Here is a 21,048-nt window from a genome sequence, read left to right as displayed (position 1 = left end):
ACAATTTTCTTTGCAATTACAGAGCCCCACATTACATTCAGCTGGTAGACAAACTTCTCAAAGCATACAAAACAATGAAGTGCAACATGTCACTCAAGATTCATGCCCTCCACTCACACTTGGACTTCTTCCCCGCAAATGTCGTTGCTGTCAGTGACGAACATGGTGAAAGGCTTCACCAGGACATTGCTACAAAAGAAAAACGATATCAGGGCAACAGGAATCCGTCAATGCTTGCTGACTACTGTTAGACACTGCAACGTGGTGCACCGGACATTGAATACAAGCGAAAATCAGGAGCAATACACTTTTAATTATGTTGAACTTAATAGCGTATTAGAAACATAAACGCAATTAAATACGTTATTGCCGATAAACAGTTAACTATCTATTTCTCAGAGTTCCTGCATGATGAAGCAAAACCAAAACTATATTTGTGCATACCCACCAGGTACCTGTCATAATCAGCAACAACTTTTCAGGAACCAAAATTTTTCAAAAAAGTTGTTGTGCAGTGTCATTGGTCTATGGCTCTATCGGGACCTCAGCCTTAAAGATGCTGGACCCCATTCATCACCATGGACTTTGGCTCTGCATCTGTGCTTTCCTCACTTCCCCAGTCCAAAGCTTGTACACAGAATCTCATGAACCTCTTCTACACCTTCCCCGTTTGCATCTGTCTTTACTGTATGCTTCAAATCTTCGATCCTTACCACAGCATCCAACCAGGGGTTGTGTTTTCGTTCCTCAGTGGACCATACTTTTTCAGAACAGATGATCTGCCATTGTTCCTTTTGGCTTTTGTATCCAGGTGGAGATGGGTGAATTGGGTCTGTCCTTGGATAATATTGCTGTATTTACTGGTCAGCTCATCCTCACCATAGTTTATTAAAATCCCCAAATGTGACCTTTCTTTAAGTCATCTGAGAAAAGCAGATACTTCTGATTGCGAGTACCGTCTTTTATTTGCTGAACATCTTTCGAACCATCCGTATAAATGGTTTGCTGTAATTCGGTAGTTGCGCACAGAATCTCCTCTACAGTTTCTGTGTTTAATGCTGAACTGTATGTCATTTCTCTTGTCCTGGATCACATAGAAGCTAAGCAGTACTCGAATTTTACTATTTATACTGACTCAATTAGTTCTCTACTGGCCCTGGAATTGCTTCAAGTTCGTTATCACCCTGTTCTCACCGATATTAAAAACCAACTAGCCCATTTCTCTTTAACATCTACTTTTATCCAGTTTTTCTAGATACCAGGTCACGTTGGTATTCACGGGAACGAGCTGGCTGACACCGCAGCTAAATCTTTCTGTTCTGGCCCTGTCTGTTTGTTTGTTTTGGAATTTCGCACAAAGCTACTCGAGGGCTATCTGTGCTAGCCGTCCCTAATTTAGCAGTGTAAGACTAGAGGGAAGGCAGCTAGTTATCATCACCCATTGCAAACTCTTAAGCTACTCTTTTATTAACGAATAGTGGGATTGACCGTCACATTATAACGCCCCCACGGCTGGGAGGGCGAGCATGTTTGGCGCGACTCGGGCGCGAACCCGCGACCCTCAGATTACAAAGCGCACGCCTTAACGCGCTAGGCCATGTCACTGCTGTTCTTGTTCCATACATGGAGTATGGTCCTGTATTCAAGGCTCGGCTCTGTGCCAGTCGGTAGTCGACTTGGAGTGAGCATTGCAACGTGAAAATAAGCTTTTCCAAATAAAACCCTTTATTGAACTTTGGCCGTCTTGCTTACACAAGGATCGGAAAGAGGAAGTTGTCCTAACTAGATTACACATTAATCACAGTTTTTTAACTCATCGTTTTATCTTATCTGGAACCAATGCACTAATGTGTTGTTTGTGTGACACTTAGGTCACAATAAGCCACATTTTACTGTCTTGCTGTCGTTATGACTCTCAACGATGGCACCATTTTAAACATGTTCTGTCCCAAGATTTATCTATAACGTTGGACAGTGTCACTGGCGATGGTAACACTGCCCACCTTAAAATGTTTTTTTTGGTTATAATAAAAGCCATTAACCTTTTTAACGTTATTTAAATGTTTAATTTATAAACTAGACTTTTTTAATATGATTCCCTTTTAAGAATTAAAGTACAACTAGTTCGATATTAAATTAGAAAATGGCCGTAACGTCAAATAACTCGAAACCAGGACTGGAAAGGTCAACTTCAAGTGACTAACGCTGATGTTTGAACTTACCAGTTAGTCATCCTGGCGAGTTCTGATCTTTAAAACTATGCTACAGAAGGTCCTTTACAACTTGTATTACTGTAGTTTCTCTCTTACTATTGTAAACTAGATATAAAAACTGGGTTTAACCTATTTATGTTTTTATTCAAAATTCAAACTTTGTTTTGTTTTATCTTGATTCCTTTTTACGAATTTTAATAATTTTATTTTGACTTTTTACCGAATGTTTGGCGCGTATAGCCTAGTTGCTTTGCGCCATGAAACGCCAAACAGACCGACCAACTCACCATTGGTTACATTCTTGGGTGTAATGGTAATTTTCCAACAGTTACAACAGGTTCCTTTTTAACATCCTTTGGAGGGAGATTTCATTCTATACAGGCTTTAGTCTACAGTCCATCATAATTTATACTTTTGAAACATATTTTTCTCTTAATTTATTTCCTCCATTCTGTGTAATTAGTTTCTAACTAACGCTTTTACTTCTTATAGATTACCAACGGAAGAAGTTAATGTTTTAATAATACCTTATATGACAATCCCGTAACTTCTAGATGGTGCTTCAGTTGTACATTTGTGGCTTTAATGGATTCAAGTCCCTTGTCAAGTGAGGAGCTCCCTTTAAAGATGCATTCTTACTCTGTTTCAGCCTAATTATGTCTCTGTTATAATATCTATAAGGTGGTTACATGCCAATTAATCCATCATTTTACTTGGAGCACCCAAGTAAACTAATTGGGCAAACCTTTTCAAATCTTCTGCAAGTTCAGTGAAAGCCTTATCTGTCCTCTATATCTTGTTCCATAATGTTTGTCTGGATGGTTTTATTTGCCACGTTGTTCTGAACCTGCGATTACAAATGCGTGTGATAATTATTATGTCTTTCAACTGGGAAGTAGATTAATGTCATCAAAGCTGGCTCTTTAAATTGATAACAAGATGAATAATTTGTTTTTTTCACTACTCCAACCATTCACTCTAAAAATGATGTCGAATATACATCTTATAGTACCTTTTCATCGTAGCCCATTTGTCTCAATTCTATAGTGTTGTTGAACTGGCTACCCAAGGCCTATAACTTGTTTTAAAAAGGTCATGGCTTGAGTAGTGAAGAACAGCCTGCACTTACAGTCGGTACAACAGTAGTGTAACAGGTATAAACCAAATATATTCTCTTATTCCATATTTAATAATAAATAGTGGTTTGGGTTCGAATTCTTGAGATGATGCAGAAAGAAAAGAGACTAGTTTGATCTTCACATTTACTAATTTTCCTCAATTTTTATTCTGATATTGAAATTATTTTGTTCTTCCTTGATCTTTCTGTTATGTTATAATTTATTTTTATATTATAGAAGTCCTCTTTTAATTCTTTAGTTTTATTATTACATTCGTTCTGCATAGTATATTTTTCATTTTGTATTTCAGTTTTAACTTAATAGATTTATTTTCATACTTTTTCAATACTCTTGTCAATCTTCAAAATTTCACCATTCTTATCGTCAATCACACATATCTTTCTATCTAATTCTTATTTAAATATAACCTCGTGTTATGTATCATTTTTATGTTTGTTCTCTTAAATTTCCGCCTATTACTTATTGATCTTCTGTTATTTTTTGTATAAATTTCTTCCTGGTCTTTAAAAATTTTTATCTTTTTTCTTGATTTTCTTTTAATTTTCTGTAAATTTTTCGTCGTATTTTAATTTCCTAAGTCTTCATTTACAGTCTTTTCCCGTCTCATTTTTCTTAATTTCCCTTTAATTTTCTGTCTTTTTTCCTCTTGACCTTCTTGTTTTATCATCTCTAATGAGGTCTGATTTCACTTCTTGCCTGAGTTGTCATCTTGAAATTTTTGTTTTACGATGCTACTTTATTTTCATCAAAATAATTCTACTTCTAACTCAAGTGTTGTCACGTTTTCTCGTATTGAGTGTGTTATTTCGGATTCTTTGTGAAATAAATTATGCAACATCTAGCTCATGTTACATTAACGATTTAGATTATTTCTTCTGTAGCGATTTTACGGGCTGTGTTAATTCTAACAAAAGCTGTAGGTCTAAGTTTACAAACAACATTGCCAGATGAATTCTGAGCTTAATATTACACATCTCTAACCTAATTGTGTTTTGCATATAGAATATGAATAGACACGATAATTCTTACTTCTCACACTATTGTGAATCACTCACTTTTTACTCAGTAACGTTACATTCATTTATTAATGATCAATTCATTATCCATTGAATACTTCACTATTTTTTTGTCTTCTGGTGGATTTGTGGTAAATTAACAAACATGCAATGTTAACATCCGGAGCTCGATTTCTTGCAGTGGACAGAGTGTAGATAGCCTATTGTGTAGACTTGCGCTAAAAACAGACCAACACTCACTCCTATTTATTATGTATTCTTGTTTGTATATATTACAAAAACCTTCTAAATTTTTAATTTTCATGAACTTTCTAGTTATTTCATCATCATGTTTAGCTTCTCCATCTAGTGAGCATTTGAATTAAATTATGGAAAATATTGTTTATAATAGTATCACGTAAAGAAAACCACAATTTATATTCATGTTGCTTTAAGTGTGTTATCTGTGGCCAAAATAATTTGTTTTGTTTTTCATACAGTATTTTATTCTTATAAAATTAACTTTCACATCTGTGCATTTCTAATTTATAATTTATGTAGTTTCAAATTTTGCCGATTACTTAATCAATTATTTGACAACAAATAGAACTGTTCCAACGTAACAGAAAATTAATAATAATAATTAGTGGTAGAAAATTAAATTGTCGTATAAACATTTCGATTAATTTGAACGTACTCCGCTTATTCTATTCTGTAAACACGTGCATCGCCTCCTACCGTATCCCTAGGCAACTGCAAAATGCATATTGATCTTATCTCGTTCTGGGGAGATTCTTACATCAAAGTGTGTACGGAACATAAGGTTTAGGCTTAGATATATTTTGAGCATGCCATACTCATAGACCATAGGATCAAGTCATACATACGTACTAGTTTACATTTGTTAGGCAGTACGACACAGTTTGGGATCATGCAAAAAAGTGGTAAGTTGTTTTTGAAAATAAATTTGTGTAGCATTTTAGCATTGCAAAGAAACTTTTCTTATTAATATTATCAATAATTAACATGCAGGAAAGGAATGACTAGTCTGTAGACTAGCAGCAGCACTAGTACTAGTACACGTTTAGTATAACATTTAGTATAAAGTAGATGTATAATGATAATAATATGCTATAATTTATTAATGTACATAGTAGAAAATATATTTTGTAACTGATTTACTATAACAACATAAATTGTTTACGTGGAAAGTGATCTAAATAGGGTAATTTACATTGACATTGCGTTTCCTTAATATACTTTCTAGTTATTTACAACGCACAGTTTTTAACTTTTGGTAACAGTTAAACTAATTTTTACCCTATCTAAAAGTAGTAGTTTTAATCACTTTAAAACATAATAAGAAATACACACACTGACTTATTAAAACTGTTTATCCATTATCTAAATTCAATTTTTGGATAGTTTAAATTCATGCAAAGGCCAGTTAAATATATATTTAAAAACGGGGGGTATGGGTTGAGAAAATTTTCTCAACTCATACCCCCCGTTTTTACATATATATTTTTCTCTACAAGTGGGTTTTATTGTCATCATGGATTAAAGGCCAGTTCGTTTGTTCTTCTGCCCAGGTGAAAGTCTGTAAGTGTAACTTCAGGATCTCAGATTTAAATTGAATGCATTCTCTTATGTATTTATGAATTATTGTTATTTTAGTCAAAGAATGTGTTGAAGGCTTTTTCTATTTAAGATGAGTTTGCATACAAAGTTTATTAAATATTTTAATGCTTAATTTCTGCTAACATAGAGTTCAATTTTTGAAATAGTTGAAAGTTTTTAAGTATTTCAGTTGATATAACTTTATAAGGCTGTATGCAATAGGCTAACTTGTTTCTTTCAGTTTCCTCTCTTGAAATTTAAGCATAGAAACAAAATTACCAACAAATTCACCACATATGTTGTTGTATTAAAAGTAATGATTCATGCTAAAAAATTATATTTAATGGCCATAGATACTTAAAACTAACTTTTGGAACCTTGAATATTTGACTCCCTTAAACCACAAAAAGCAAGATAAATGCAGAATTATAACTTGAAAATACTTTTGACAATATAGTATCATATCATTGAATAAATAGTTTCCAGGTTTAGGGTTGATCTTAGTTTTCCTAATTCTGGATATATAAACAACAATATTGTAGTTATACCCAATATGTTTGCATGAATTTATAATTTTTATTTTTGATTTTGGTTTTCTGAAATGGACTTCAAAGCCACAGCTTTGTATGCATATAAGAGTATGTTTGGAAAACTATATTATTACTGTATAATATCAGAATTCTACATCTTTGTGTATGTAATATCAGTAAAATTTAAATACGTAAAACTAATGAATTTTTTGTGAACAACATAAAATTTTAACAACTGAAATGATTGATTTACTCGTTAATATAACTTTATATTTAGTGCTTTCTCAACCCATACCAGCCATTTTTACATATATATTTTTCTCTACAAGTTGGTTTGCTCATCATCACGAGTTACTGAACATATTGTTTTCTATCCTTTAGTATTAAATCACTTAGTATGTAGGTTGCATTTGTTGAAAGTATCCAATGCTACAAAATACTACCAAAAGAGAATTCACTTTGGTAACAGCAAATGAACTATTAACATGTTCTATAGTGTCCTGTACTTTAGCACCTGGACAGGATTTAGAGAAGAGCTTCTAGAATGGTTCCAAAGAGTTTGATTTACTTCCCATGCTTTTTCACCACTACAATTTCACTTCAAACTATCTTTAGTGAATATATTTAGAGCTTTCTATGACATTTTATTACCTATAGAACTTTCCATAGCATTTTCTTTCCTGTAGAGCTTTTCATAATAGAACCAATCTCTTGCATATAATTCATCCTTACCCAAAAAATACTATCCAATGGGTCTTACCAGCCCACCTGTTGCTCTAAGCTTATCCCTGCTACCTCTCATTTGAGCTTTTGTTTTTTTGCTTCTATCACGTAAGTCACTCCAACATGTACTCTGAAATGTCCTCATGTATTTTTATATTTTTAAGCCTCTGAAGGAGTCCAACATCTACAACCAAAGAAAAGAATGCTCCTTGATACCAATAAGTGGGGGGCAGACTGGACACAATAGTGGTTGGTGCAATCACCATGTCACTCTGACAGTTTTAACTAGGGTTTGACCTGCTGAACTACTGAATGAATGTATATAGCATAAATCAAATTGTTAGCTACTTCATTATAATATTCTGATTTTTAAGCTTTGGATGTAAATGTTACTTAATTTTAGTTAAGTCTCAAATCCCCCATCCTCAATTAGCTAGGACCAGTCCATTAGCCAAATTAATGAGCTATTCCAATGTTTCTTCCTCCACCAGTCCATCTCTGCCAGTAAGTAAAATTTCAGATTGTAAACCTGAATCATGTTATGTACTTTACCATTGCAAAGCAAACCCTTCTAGTCCTTTTTTTTTGTGTTCCACACTTCAAATAACTTTATCAGTACACTTAATGATACAGTTCCTCACTGTAACTTTCTTGACTGTTTCATTTATCTTTACAAACAGCCAGAGATTTAAATGTGATAGAGACTGGTACCTGAACTAAACTGCTTTCTTAAACCTAAAGTGTTTGCTGTTATAAGTGATATGATCTTGTAACATGTGTTGTATTTTTAATTTATGTTTGCACACACATTCAAGCATATAATGTAGTGTCCAAAATTATTATATTTCTAGTCAGAATATTTTTATAAATAACACTTGTACTTTCAGTTGACTTTATTCATTTCATTAAACTGTTATATTTAATTTAAAAGTTATGTTCCTATTAGGAGTAACTGAATGACTTATTAAGTATTATGTTTTTATATCTGAAATAATCTTCTACAACAATCTTATCCAATACATATGAAATGTTGGATTCTGTCATGCTTCTAAGTGCTAACTTAACTTCTGCTTATCTCTCTAGTTTATTCTACTTTTGTTACTAATTTATCTTTCCCAGCCTGCTATTTTTCTAACTGCTTTTCCTTCCTACTCTATTCTAATTCCAGATTATCCCAGTTACTCCTCAAGCAGGCGTTTTGGTGAGTATTATAAAATATCTTTAAACGGTTTTCTTCATAAACATTGTTTCATACATTTTGTGTAATCAAACGAGAAAGACAGTGTTTTAGTTACCTGCGTGTTCTTTCAGTATTATGTTTATGATGTAGTACATAATTAACAAGAACACTGTCTAGTTATTCAGCTGTCTCCGTAGTCTGTCATTTTATGCATAGTGAATGGAGTATTTTTCTGGATATGTATGTTTCATAATTTACATATAGATAAATCTCCACAGCATTATACAGGATACTCTGTTTTACAGGATCAAGACATTTGTATAATGTTTTAGTTTTAACTTTCATCTTATGATAAAGGAGGTATTACATTTCTCTGAGTTTTTAAGATATTTTTTTAAATTACTGAATCAAACTCTAGCAAGTAATTAAAAAACAAATCATGTCACATTGATAAACAATACCATTCAAAAACAAAACTGCCCCAGATGAAACTATAATGAAAAAATATTAAATCAGAAAGAACTGATCTGTTTATACTTAGTTTTGCAATGGTTGTTGATATATTTCTTGAACGTTTCCTTGGGAAAGGGGATTGTAATATATGTTAATTTTTGTAGTTATATGCTGTGTTCACCTTTTACAAACATCAGAGTACAAACTCTTACTTTTAAGAATATTTGTTTTTATGTTTTCTTTAATTCTATGGCTTGTGTATTTAATATATTTGTAACAGAGTAACAGATGTAGATGTTTGATAGGAGCTATTTATATGCTGCCTCAATGCTTACTATAGACAACTACATACATAAAAATTTATTTTTTATGGGTATTTTAACACTACATCTATAATATCCATATCATGTGAATTCTTGTCTCTTCCTTTAAAACAAATGCACATAATAGAGTAGCTTCCTTGAAGAGCACATTTGTTTCACAAGAATGTATTTATCGTTGGTTTCTTATCACAGTAGATATATATTGATTATGTTTACTGTAGTTGTTTGCCAAAATGTTTCTTTGTTCTACACGTTCCGAGTTTCAGTTGAATAAATATATTTTATTGAGGCTCTCTGCTCCTACAGGTTTAATAGCTAATGTGGTCTTTTAGAGTGTTTCTCATTGTCTGCTGTGTTAAACAACTCGGAGTTGTACATCATAAACCTCTCCATTCCTCGTTTGCAACAGAAGGACGTAATGTAACTTTTATATCAAAATTGTGTAATTAGACAATGTATTTAAACAAACCTGATACTTTAGTATAATCAGTGATTAACTTGGACTGACGTTTCATTTCTTTAAGCGTCGCGTGATAACACACACGCAGAGACACATATATATAGAGAGACAGATTTGGATTGCTTGAACTGGTCTTTGACTGCTCTACTCTACGATTGTATTTGAACCTCTTTTTTGCTAGATTACGGACAATCACTATTTTGGAGTTAAAGGCTATGTTTGGAATGTAGTAATTTCCCCAGATTATTGTTGGGATTCTAATAATTACAAGAAAAATTAATCTGGTTATATCCAGACCAAAAAAGGTTTTGTAACCCATGCAATTAAACGTTTTCACCAGCCCTATTTTTATGTGTACTCGCGCTATACATCATTATTTAAATATATTTATTAATTAAAAACATATACGAGGGCTGTTCAAAAAATACACGGACTGTTTGAATTGCTCGGCTCCAGTTGGTTCCAGGGGAGTCCGCTTGGTGTCGCTAGGTTCGCACAGATCAGCAAATTACGACGCCATTTCCCGATTGCAGATATCTTCATTTGTGTATTAGCTACGCGGTTTTAAGTGAAGTGCGATTTTTTCGTTTGGCGGATTTCAGAATGAATGACCTGAAGGAGCAACGACTTGCTGTGAAATTTTGTGTTAAACTTGGAAACTCTGCGACTGAAACTTTTGCTATGCTTAACACGGCTTACGGTGATGTTGCTATGAAGCGTACGGCATGTTTCAAGTGGCATGAACGTTTTAAGGATGGTCGACAGTCCATTGAAGATGATGAGCGTCCTGGACGTCCTTCCACATCAACTGACGACCCACACGTCGACAAAATCAACATCCTGGTGCGAGAAAATCGACGTCTGACTGTCAGGGAGCTTGCTGAAGAGTGTGGGATATCAGTTGGATCTTGTTACGAGATTTTGACCGAAAAATTGAAGATGCACCACGTTGCTGCGAAATTCAGCCCTCAGAACTCGTGAGTTTTTGGCCAAACACTCGATCACTGTTCTTCCCCCCCCCTCCCTACTCACCTGACCTTGCTTCTTGCGATTTTTTCTTGTTCCCCAAACTCAAAAGACCCTTGAAAGGAAGAAGATTTGAGACGATTCCCGAGATTAAGGCAAATGCGACGAAGGAGCTGGAGGACATTACAAAAGTAGCGTACCAGGACTATTTCAACAAGTGGAAACACCGTTGGGATAAGTGTGTGCGTTGGGGAGGAGAGTGCTTTGAAGGGGTCCCAGACCTGTAACTTCTAAATAAAGTACATTTTGTTTTATGACGTCAGTCCGCGTATTTTTTGAACAGACCTCGTATCATAGTAATTTATAAAAGTTGTGAAAGCATCACTTCTGCTTTGTCGAAAATAAAGAAATTTAACTGAAGATTTTGTTGTTTTACGCAGGTGACAGATCGCTCTGACGCATTTATTTATAACAAATGTTTTAGTAATGGAATGGTATTCGATAGTTAGAGTTAAGTAAAAATTGTTCAATTCCAATCCATACAGCATGCCGATAAATGAACTGGTATCGTTGGAAAATCGAATAGTTTATCGAGTGACGCGCAGAGCAACGTACAAACATGTAGACAGTATCAGAAATTTGTATCTGATAGTAATGAGTAGACAAAACTGATGCTAGAAACATTCCCCTCTTTACCGTTGGTCAGGTGGTTATTTGAAGTTCTTTATATGAACCAGGTTTTTACTGATGAAACTTTGTAGAATGGACGGCAACTGCCTGTTGTGGAGACACAAATTTAGAGGACGACGTTTTGAAAGTCTTCCGCCTTTTGATTTAAGTCAGTGTTTACTTATTCTGGATTGTCGGATTACCATGCATTAGTGCTGAGCCATTAAAACCAATGCTATCTGATCCCAAACTATAGTATCGAGCCGTAACAGCCATTGCTACCTGTTCCCAAAGTATAGTATCGAGCCACGAAAACTATATCTGGTCCCAAACTGTAGTGTCGAATCATGTCAACCATTGCTATGTATTTCTCAACTAGCATCCAGAAACACTGAAATATGTTCCACAGCACCCACTTATAAAACTTTATTTGATAACATTTTAAACAGATAGTTTACTTGTATTAAGTAATTAGATAAGTAACATGCTATCTGTTGGTGAAGTGGTATTTTTTTCCGTGTTGTTAATATCTGTCATTGGCTCCTCGTGTCCAGCCCTTGGACTTCTGGGGGTCACTAAATAGCTAGTTCAACTGTGCTCTGGTCACATGATCAACGAGTGAACTTCACTTGAGGTCAGTGTTGTGGTTCTTCTGGAATGTGATCAAACCAAGATTATTGACAGTAAGCTATACTGAATGGGGAGTGATATAACTTTGACCGTTTTTACTTCTACAAGTGTAGTAAGAGATTTGCTATCCGATGTCTTCGCATCCCGAAAGCTGTTGTAACCGGAAATGTAATTACGTTTACTCCCACATGTGATTCACATCGTGCTTAATGTTTTTGGTAAAAATATCTACATTCCGAAGTTATGGCTTTTACAACATTAATTATTGTTTAAAGCTGTTATTGTAGTAGACAATGTAAAGATGCTCTACTTTAGAACATAATAAAGGGTTAGATTTTCTCCAGTACAGTATCGTAAGGGAAATGTTTTTGTAACCGGAATTTTCGCCTGTCCAGAATATTCTGGGAACTTAAGATTTCACTGTAATTAAATATTTCTACCAGTACATCGTAAAGTGAGTTTGTTATAAGTATAAAAAGCACCATAATATATTCCCCTTTTTCGTGGCTAAATAATGAGATTCGATTAGGCTTAAATTTTAGGAGATATGAATACAGTTTTAAAACTCGACAGCAAGCGTTTCGTTAGGTTTACTAACCACATTGTCGTCATCTTCAAGTTTGTGAGGTAAAACATTATAGCATGTGTAACCTGTCGATATCAGTGATGGCATCCATTTTGGTAAAGTTGTGACTACCTCTGTCTCTCACGTCGATTACTTGACAAGTGTTTGGTCGACACGATTCAGTAGTCTGGCTTTAGAAAAATGCTGGTGGCTGATGGTATATGATTGTCTGAAGTTTATTGTTTTAATGAATATTTATTACATTTTATTGCAACTCAAAAATGAAATATTGGCCGGAATATTTCGTAATGACGGATACATAGTCATCGGTTTTTACGTGATGACAGTAGTAACAAAAAACAGTGAAAATATTATATATATTATATATAATCTGACAATAATTATGTGTATGTGTGTATTATTAATATATCCCCTAGTGAGGCAGTGGGAACTTTATTGGTTTACAACGCTAAAATCCGGGAGATAACCAGTCTGAATAATGTAGAATAAGGACACGCACGTGTCAACTGTGTGGCATCGTAGACATTTGTAAGTTTCTCACCTTACCCAGCGCCATGTCTACGTTTGAGATTTCTTAGTTAACTTTGTAAATTGATTGATCTGTTTCGCACAAAATTACACGAGAGCTGCATGCGCTTATTGTTAGCTGTGGTTGATTAGAAGGAATGTAACTAGTTAACACCATCCACCGCCAACTATTGGGATACTTTTTTACCAACGAATAGTGGGATTGACTGTAACATTACAACGCTACTACGGCTGAAAGGGCGAGCATGTTTCGAACTTGCCACCCGCAGATTGCGAGTTGAGCACCCTAACCACCAGGACATACTGGGTCTGTCATAGGGTGATAGAAGTTTATAATAATTTTGTAGAAACAACGTTCGATGTTTGCTTGTTGTTTATTTTATTTTTTATAGTGTCTAATATTATATTGCAGCACGAATAGATAAGGAACGGTGATAACGAATCCAGGATTACCGACAGCGCCTTGAGAAATTATGGTGAGCAGGTGTTTGCCGTCCTATGGTGAGAAATGATCGATTGAGATGTCAAACACCCTCTAATGTATAGGTTGTACTGTTGCGTTATTTAAAGTCAAACTTAAATACGAATTAAAGTGATGTTGTAGTTCAGAAAGATGTTTTACGTATTTCTGTGCTATGTATTGAGATATGCCACGGGAAAAAAAAGTACGTTTTATGTTATAATTGACGTGTATTGTAATGAAGCCTGATAAATAGTTTAAGAGGTGTTAATCAGTAATTAATTAGAAAATTAGTATTATTCAGGTTACCGTATACGCCTGGTGGTAGAAAACAAAGTTAAAGGAGAACGGAATTTCACTATGATTCTTGGCTGTGATTAAACGCAACTCAAAATGAACAATATTGAAAATTGTGTCACGTGTGTAATCACTTTGGTACACGCGCCTTATAGGACATTATTAGGATACTCAGAAAAACGTTATTAAATTACAGTGTCAGGTAAGGTACGTCAGGGCACTATCTGTCATGAAATAGTAGGGTTAAGAATACGGTCGAGGATATCTTATCAGCAATGTTTTTTTTTTTAAATTCCCCTTGACGTTTTGCTTTAGGGTTTCCTCTGGTGTAGTTTTAGCATTGAATAACCGTCGATGCCCTTGAGTGTTAATGAGAGCCAAAAACACTTATTACTGACTTACCCTATACTGAATGTGTTTACACTCTAGTGTGTATTACGCTATCTTAATTTCAAAGATAATAAACTCACGAAAACTTACGATTAATAAAGATACCCGGCGATGTCCGTACCCAAAATAAAACAAATGATGTCATGGGTTTTCATTTTTTTGAGTCATAGTTTGTTCGATATGAAGCATTAAACACCACCACCGCTTGTTGTCTGTCAGCTTCACGTACTTTACCACCAATCTCCCGTTCAGGTAAGCCCTCGTGCGGGTATTTAAGGTGGTTAAATTGAAGTGGCGGCCGAAGTCGAATCGTTTATCCGAATTATTATAAATATAAGTTAGATATTTTGAGAAGTTCACTTCTACCATATCTTATCGAAATTGGCACAGCCAGTTTCTTACGAAAACTTGATACCAAATGAATGAGTCTATTTTATATATGTATGCATATGTGTAGACATACACACATTTTATTGAACAAAAGGTACCCTAGTACTATACACGTAGTCCCTCACTGAGATAACGGCAAGTCTATGAACTTACAACGCTAAAATCAGGGGTTCGATTCCCCTCAGTAGGCAAAGCAGATAGCCCGATGTGGCTTTGCTATAAGAAAACATACGTATGGAAGCACACACACACACACACTACATAGTGTTTGTGCTTGTAAACGTGTATATATATTAGTGTTTTATAACCAAGAAACAAGCCAAACAAAATAAAAATAAAAGACGCTCCACTAATTGTAAAGATCCCAGGGTACAAGCTCTAATGTGGGATATAAAATGTACCCTAGGTTTTGGAGGTGACAGAAAAAGTAGGATCCACATTGCGGTGGGGATACATCGTCAATCAGTCCTAACCTCAATTCGCTTGTCTCACATAAGGAAAATATAAAGTAAATGAATAGCAGTAGAAGTAAAAATAAAAATAATAGATACAGAAATTATGAGAGTGAGATGTCCCACAACGTCCCACGTCTGTATCACTGTTCAATGCCTGAAGACAGTTGTGGGAAGGTGACTACTTTCCAAAGTAAAGAAGAAGAAAAGTTAATTGAAAAATAAAAATGAAGTGAAGAGGCGGTGGGAATATCACTGTATAGTCGTGTTATTTATAACCTACTTCCTAGTGGGTCAGTTGTAAATCTGAAGGCTTATAACTGGTCTGATGGGGACAGCACAGATAGTCCATCGTAAAGCTTTGCTTTCAAAGAAACAAACATCTAAAACATAATTTTATTTCTGAATATTACTATGAAACAATTTAAGTTCTTTTCGTAATATTTTCTTTAATACCAACCCCGTAATAACCATATATAGATAGATAGATATGTATATTTCGTTAAAGACATAGTTACAATTCTTGGCTTCGCGCTTCTGTTTATTTCGGTTAAGAACGTAGGTTTGATTACTTGTGGTTAATTCACTATAATAGAAAGTAGTGTTTACGTGTTAATTTATATCCATCGTACTCAAAGTTATGACATGTTTTTGGATTAGATTTCCTGTATTTGAATATTCTGTGTTAGAGTCTTATCGTAATCGAAACAGTAAAAAAAACACTGTGTAACACAAATTTTGTTCCTGGATAGTAGGTGTTATTTTTTAATTACTTATGTAGTAAAAGTGCAGAAAATGACCATTATTCCCTTCAAACTTTGCTTTTGTGACCTGGATAATGAAATTTATAAATTAACTTATTTTCTATGTAAAAATGGGCAAATTTGCACATTTTCATTTACATAAGGTCTGAATAAAACAACATATGAATCAAGATTTACACGTATTTATACTAAAGTTATACAAAAATGTTTAGTAGAGTAGTTTTTCGAAATTTGCAACTGTAATGTAAATCACTTTCACGTATCAGCCCCCAAATATACTCTCCCATCATGTTTTCGTTATACGCTCCCAGGTCACAAAAGTAAAGATTGAAGAGAAAAATAGGTCTTTTCTATTTACTTTAGGCATAAGCAACTGGGAAATAACACTTTCTGCCCAGGAACAAGAAAAAGTTAAACTTTTGTTACATAGTGTAATGCTTGTATAAAAGTAATATTAGCACCTCTTTGTTAGGAAACGAATAAACGAAACAAGATATAACAATATAAACGTGACTGTGTGAACTATCCATTTCAAACGTTGTGCTGAGAACTGTTATTCATAGAGTGTGTGCGTGTTTACTTATAGCAAAGACACATCAGGCTATCTGCTGAGTTCACCGAGGGGAATCGAACCCCTGATTTTAGCGTTGTAAATCCGTAGACTTACCGGTGTACCAGCGAGGGGGGGGCGTTATTCACAGACGTATCCAGTTATATTACTTCTAGTTTTGTCACACTCTACTGAGAGAAGCATCTTTCCAGATGATTTACAACGCTAAGATCAGGAGTTCGATTCCCCTCGGTGGAAACAGCAGATAGCCCGATGTGGCTTTGCTATAAGAACACGCACACACATTCTTTCCAAATAAGAGCAGCGACTGCAAATAACAGGAGGATTGACGTAAAGTGTATTAGGAATAATTCTGAAACTTCCACTTTAACTGAATTGGAAGAAGAAATATATTAGAAGTAGTGTACACGTATTGTAGTAATTTGTATTCAGTAAACAAAAACAAAGGTAAATTATGCGACTGACGGCGTCCTTTGGTCACGTAACTACAGCACCAGATCCTCAACCTGTGGTTCGCCAGCCACTGATGGCCTAACGGCCTTAGATAGATAATACATGGTAAGTTTGTATAATTATGGAAAGGAAGCGCCAATATAATGTATTGATCCCTTTGTGGCTCGCCAAGAAAGGAAAACAACAACAAAAAACTCGGGTGGTACAGAAGCACAAACGTCAGGCTGAGCAAGAACAGAGCGACTGGATGTGAAATACAATAGCGTCATTTCTCCAAGCGTGCGTTTTATCAGCGTCAATGTAAGACGGAGAGAACATAACTTCGAGGTGTCACAGGACTTGCCAATAATTAAGATCGCTGCCAATATCTACCCAACGCATTCCAACAATATATATACTGCAGCTATCTTTCCTGAGATAAAGTTCATGTGACAAAGAAGGAAAATAACCAAAGACAGATCTGTATTTTTAAACGCGTACTTCCTTTTCAGACTCGTCTCCCGGCAGTAGAATACATCAACTTCTTAAGTCGATTATTTGTGGTATAACCTTCATAAAACAGTGGTTGGAGAGTTGTCTAATTTTTAAAAGAAAAACGTGGATGCTAGAAAGTTAACACAATAATTTTACAAGTATATTTTAAGATAAGGTTTGTAACAATTTCAATCAGGTGTCTTAAGTTGTTTTTTCTTTAATTTCATTATTTCGAGTTAACTCCCAGCGTAATATTTAAACATGGCTATGTAGTTTTGTTTTTTACTTTCGTAACAACTACTTTGTACAGTTTTAATTTAAGCTTAAATTTAATTGATGTAAATATTACGTGTCAGATACTGCTAAGAAATGCGTTTTTTATATTTAATTTTTGTTTTACTGTTTATCAACAACCAATCACGTATAAGAACCGGTCTTTGTATATATGTATGACACCCTGTTTCTTTGCATCCAGTTCTAAAAGAAAAATAGCACTGCTTTTGTGATTGGCCAAAAGTTATTCATTTAGTGTTGAGTTAACATCTGTAGGGGGAGAGGCCTAGGAATAGGATGGAATTTCACGGAACGCTGAAGTGTCAGATGTCTAGATACCTCTTGTTCAAGGGGTAGTGAGTGGTTGAAATGCTTTAAAAATTATGGTATCAATGATGCTGTAACATTATTTGTTTTAATATAGGCTCCTGCACATGTGAACCTTTGTGATTATACATTTAATATAGCTTTCGTCTAGCGACTGTATTGTTAAAGTGTATTTTTATCTTTTATCTTCCCCATGTCTTCACCCGCTGTGGACATTGTTTTTCACCAAATAGTAAGTAAAAGTTCTCTGTTTTGTTACTTATAAGTAGCAGTATGTAAGGAATAATAGAACTTCTATTGAAGTCTCTTTTTAACCCTAAGACGCCAGAAATCTCACAAATAAATTAATGTCAGTGCGTAAATAAACACATTCACTGAAGTCTACAGTTTAAATTTATTTGTATTACTTAACATTATGAACATATGTTATGTTTTGTCTGTGGGATAACCTAGTGTTAATTGTTTAAAATTTAACGCTGACATTTCAGTTTTTTTTGTTATTTCTTTTCAGTTCACTATTTTGTAATTATTTGCTGACACTGTTAAATAGTTTGCTATTAAATTGTACGTTATGAACAGATTTTTAAAAAAATTCTCGCATGATGGTTTAAAGACGATTAAAACGTTTTTATTATTTTTATTAACTTATAAAATGTGACGGTGAAAGCTTGATCCTAGAGTTATTGATGGAACTCAGCATATTTTGAAAATAATTATTTAAGCCAGTGGCACAGCGACATGTCTGTGGACTTACAACTATATATATCAGGTTTTTCCATACCCTTGGGGTTCGGTACGGCCTTGTGGTTAAGGCACTCGACTCGTAATCCGAGGGTCGCGGGTTCGTATCCCCGTCACACCAAACATGCTCGTCCTTTCAGCTGTGGGGGCGTTATAATGTTACAGTCAATCTCACTATTCGTTGGCAAAAGAGTAACCCCCAAGAGTTGGCGGTGGGTGGTGATGACTAGCTGCCTTCTCTCTGTCTTACACTGCAAAATTAGGGACGGCTAGCGCAGAAAGCCATCGTGTAGCTTTGCGTGAAATTCAAAACAAACAAATCCATACCCTAGTATGCATTGTGTGACTTTTTGCTTAACTACGTATAAAAATATTTCTCTAACATATTGTTATAGTATCCTGGCTTGTGGTTGCAAGGTCCTAAATGACAACTGAGTCACAAAGTGTAAAGAAAAGTATTCCCAATATTTGAATTAATTTCAATAAATTTTGATCGGTCCTTTATACATATGACTTATAAAATGAGTGATGTCATTCAGTTTTTGGTAGGTTCTTTACACTAAGTGCTGTAACGGCTAAACACAGAATCATGCCACGTGTTGATCCCACCAGTGTAGCGAACGCTGTAAGACAAATCTGTACATTTGGGGTTTAATAATATCTTTTGTACTATAGCCAAAGTTCTCGTGTTTGGAGGATCGCACTGTGTGCACGTGCATTATTCGTCGTTTCCCCATCACTGAACATGCTATCATTTCAGTCGTAGAAGTGTCGTAACGTTACGATCAATTCCACTATTCTTTGTTAAAAAGAGTAGCCCAAGATTTGGCGGTGAGTGGTTTTGACTAGCTGCCATCCATCTAGTCCATCACTGCTAAATTACGGACGACTGCACAGATAACCTTGAAGTAGTGTTGAGCGAAATTCGAAACAAAAGTCGTTCATCGTTTAGACCTTTAGATCTACTGGATACTGCCTAAAAACTTATAGAAATTCACCCATACAGACTAGCTCTTTCATATTGCTGCAATTGTTGTCGGTATATTATCTATTTTATCTTGGATATCTGGGGCGCCTTCAAGATTTCCCTGACAGTTCCATGGCAGTCAGATTTAGGGAAATAGACACAAAGGCAGTAGCAAGGGGGAGGGGTGAAAGAGCAGTCAAACTAAAAAAAAAAGAAAAAGAAATCGTTTTAGAATTTCTATGGGGCTGCCCAAGAACCTAGAAAGTTTCATTGTAATGACAATTCGGGGAACAGGAAAAAATTTGTTATGAATATAGCACATTAGTTAGTATCTTTCAAATATCGATACAAACTGAAACACGAGTGTGTAGACGTCACAGTGAGTTTAAAAAAACTTTTAATTTATTGGTTCTCACCTTTTACGTTTCCTCCACATTTTATGACATCATTATCAAGTGCCTATTTCAACACTTAAAATTCGTATTAAAATTTCGTTACTCTTTATTATGGTGATTTATATTATTCTATTATCCAATCGGCTTATTTTACTTAGGGGGTTAATATATTTAATGTAACGAGGATGTCCCACACAGTTGTTATGTATAGAAAACTGTATATACATGAATTTCGATTTAATATAAACGATGTCTTTATTCCGTATTTGAATAGAATGATCTGCCGTTAGCACATGTTATAAATACTTTAAAAGTAGAACGGTGCCAAGCTGGCCTAGTGGTAGAGTGTCGGGCTGCGTATCGACTGGTCCATGGTTCAAAACGGATACCACTGACTCGGTGCGCGTTATAAAATTGATAGCAAACCCCATTATTTTGCCCAAGAAACCAGACAAAACTCATTTGGCAGCAGGTGCTGCTAGGTGAATGTCTTGTCTTTGGTTAGAGCAGATGAAAAGTAGAGACGGCTATGTGTGAACCATAAGAGTCCCTGATGAACATTTAACCCACACGTGAATAAGATTCTGTGAAGATTGAAACTTCCAATGAGAAGCTGTTCAAGACAATGAAGGCGTTATAAGGAAAAAGTACTATTACAATAGTGAAACCTCAATTCTTACACTATGTCGTCCGCACCATCGATAGCACGTGTTATAAATATCAGTGAACAAAATCCCTATAGCCCGAGCACTTTCGAAAGGTGGATATTTCCTCTTTAGGGGAAATGGTTCCCAATTTGCTCCTGAAAAACAAAGGTCTACCTTTCGAAAGCGTCCGGGTAACAAAGTTTTTATTCACTTCTATCAAGACTTCTTGAACCTACGTGTTTTTTAGCATCATTAATTATAAATATCTTTATTATTATTATTATGTTGGTATAATTCATAAAAATACAAACAGTATCAAAAAAGCGACCTCTTAAATTCTGATTTTTTTGTACTGTTACTTACAACAAAAAGACAACAGAAGAAGTAATGAATCGAGTTTGAAGATCCGTTTCATTTGAGAACATTTTGTGA

At 34.9% G+C, this 21,048-nt stretch overlaps 1 protein-coding gene across 9 annotated transcripts in view; it reads left to right on the top strand.

Moving 5' to 3' along the window:
• The first annotated feature begins 5,115 nt into the window (after positions 1-5,115).
• The window catches only part of LOC143240528 (septin-7-like), a 67,519-nt gene continuing 51,586 nt past the window's right edge, over positions 5,116-21,048 (top strand). For 3 of the 9 annotated variants that reach the window (XM_076483099.1, XM_076483100.1, XM_076483098.1), the window contains exons 1-3: positions 5,119-5,291; positions 7,385-7,724; positions 8,389-8,421. In XM_076483099.1, coding sequence (XP_076339214.1) covers positions 7,680-7,724; positions 8,389-8,421 — 78 coding nt within the window. In that variant the 5' untranslated portion in view covers positions 5,119-5,291; positions 7,385-7,679. Of the gene's footprint in view, positions 5,292-7,384; positions 7,725-8,388; positions 8,422-17,862; positions 18,099-21,048 lie in introns of those variants that run through there. The other 6 variants (XM_076483107.1, XM_076483105.1, XM_076483102.1 and 3 more) reach the window with 5 other exon arrangements.

Source organism: Tachypleus tridentatus, chromosome 13 (genome assembly GCF_004210375.1).
Source record: "Tachypleus tridentatus isolate NWPU-2018 chromosome 13, ASM421037v1, whole genome shotgun sequence".
In the NCBI taxonomy this organism is placed as follows: Eukaryota; Metazoa; Arthropoda; class Merostomata; order Xiphosura; family Limulidae; genus Tachypleus; species Tachypleus tridentatus.
This window is presented reverse-complemented; position numbering and strand designations above follow the sequence as displayed.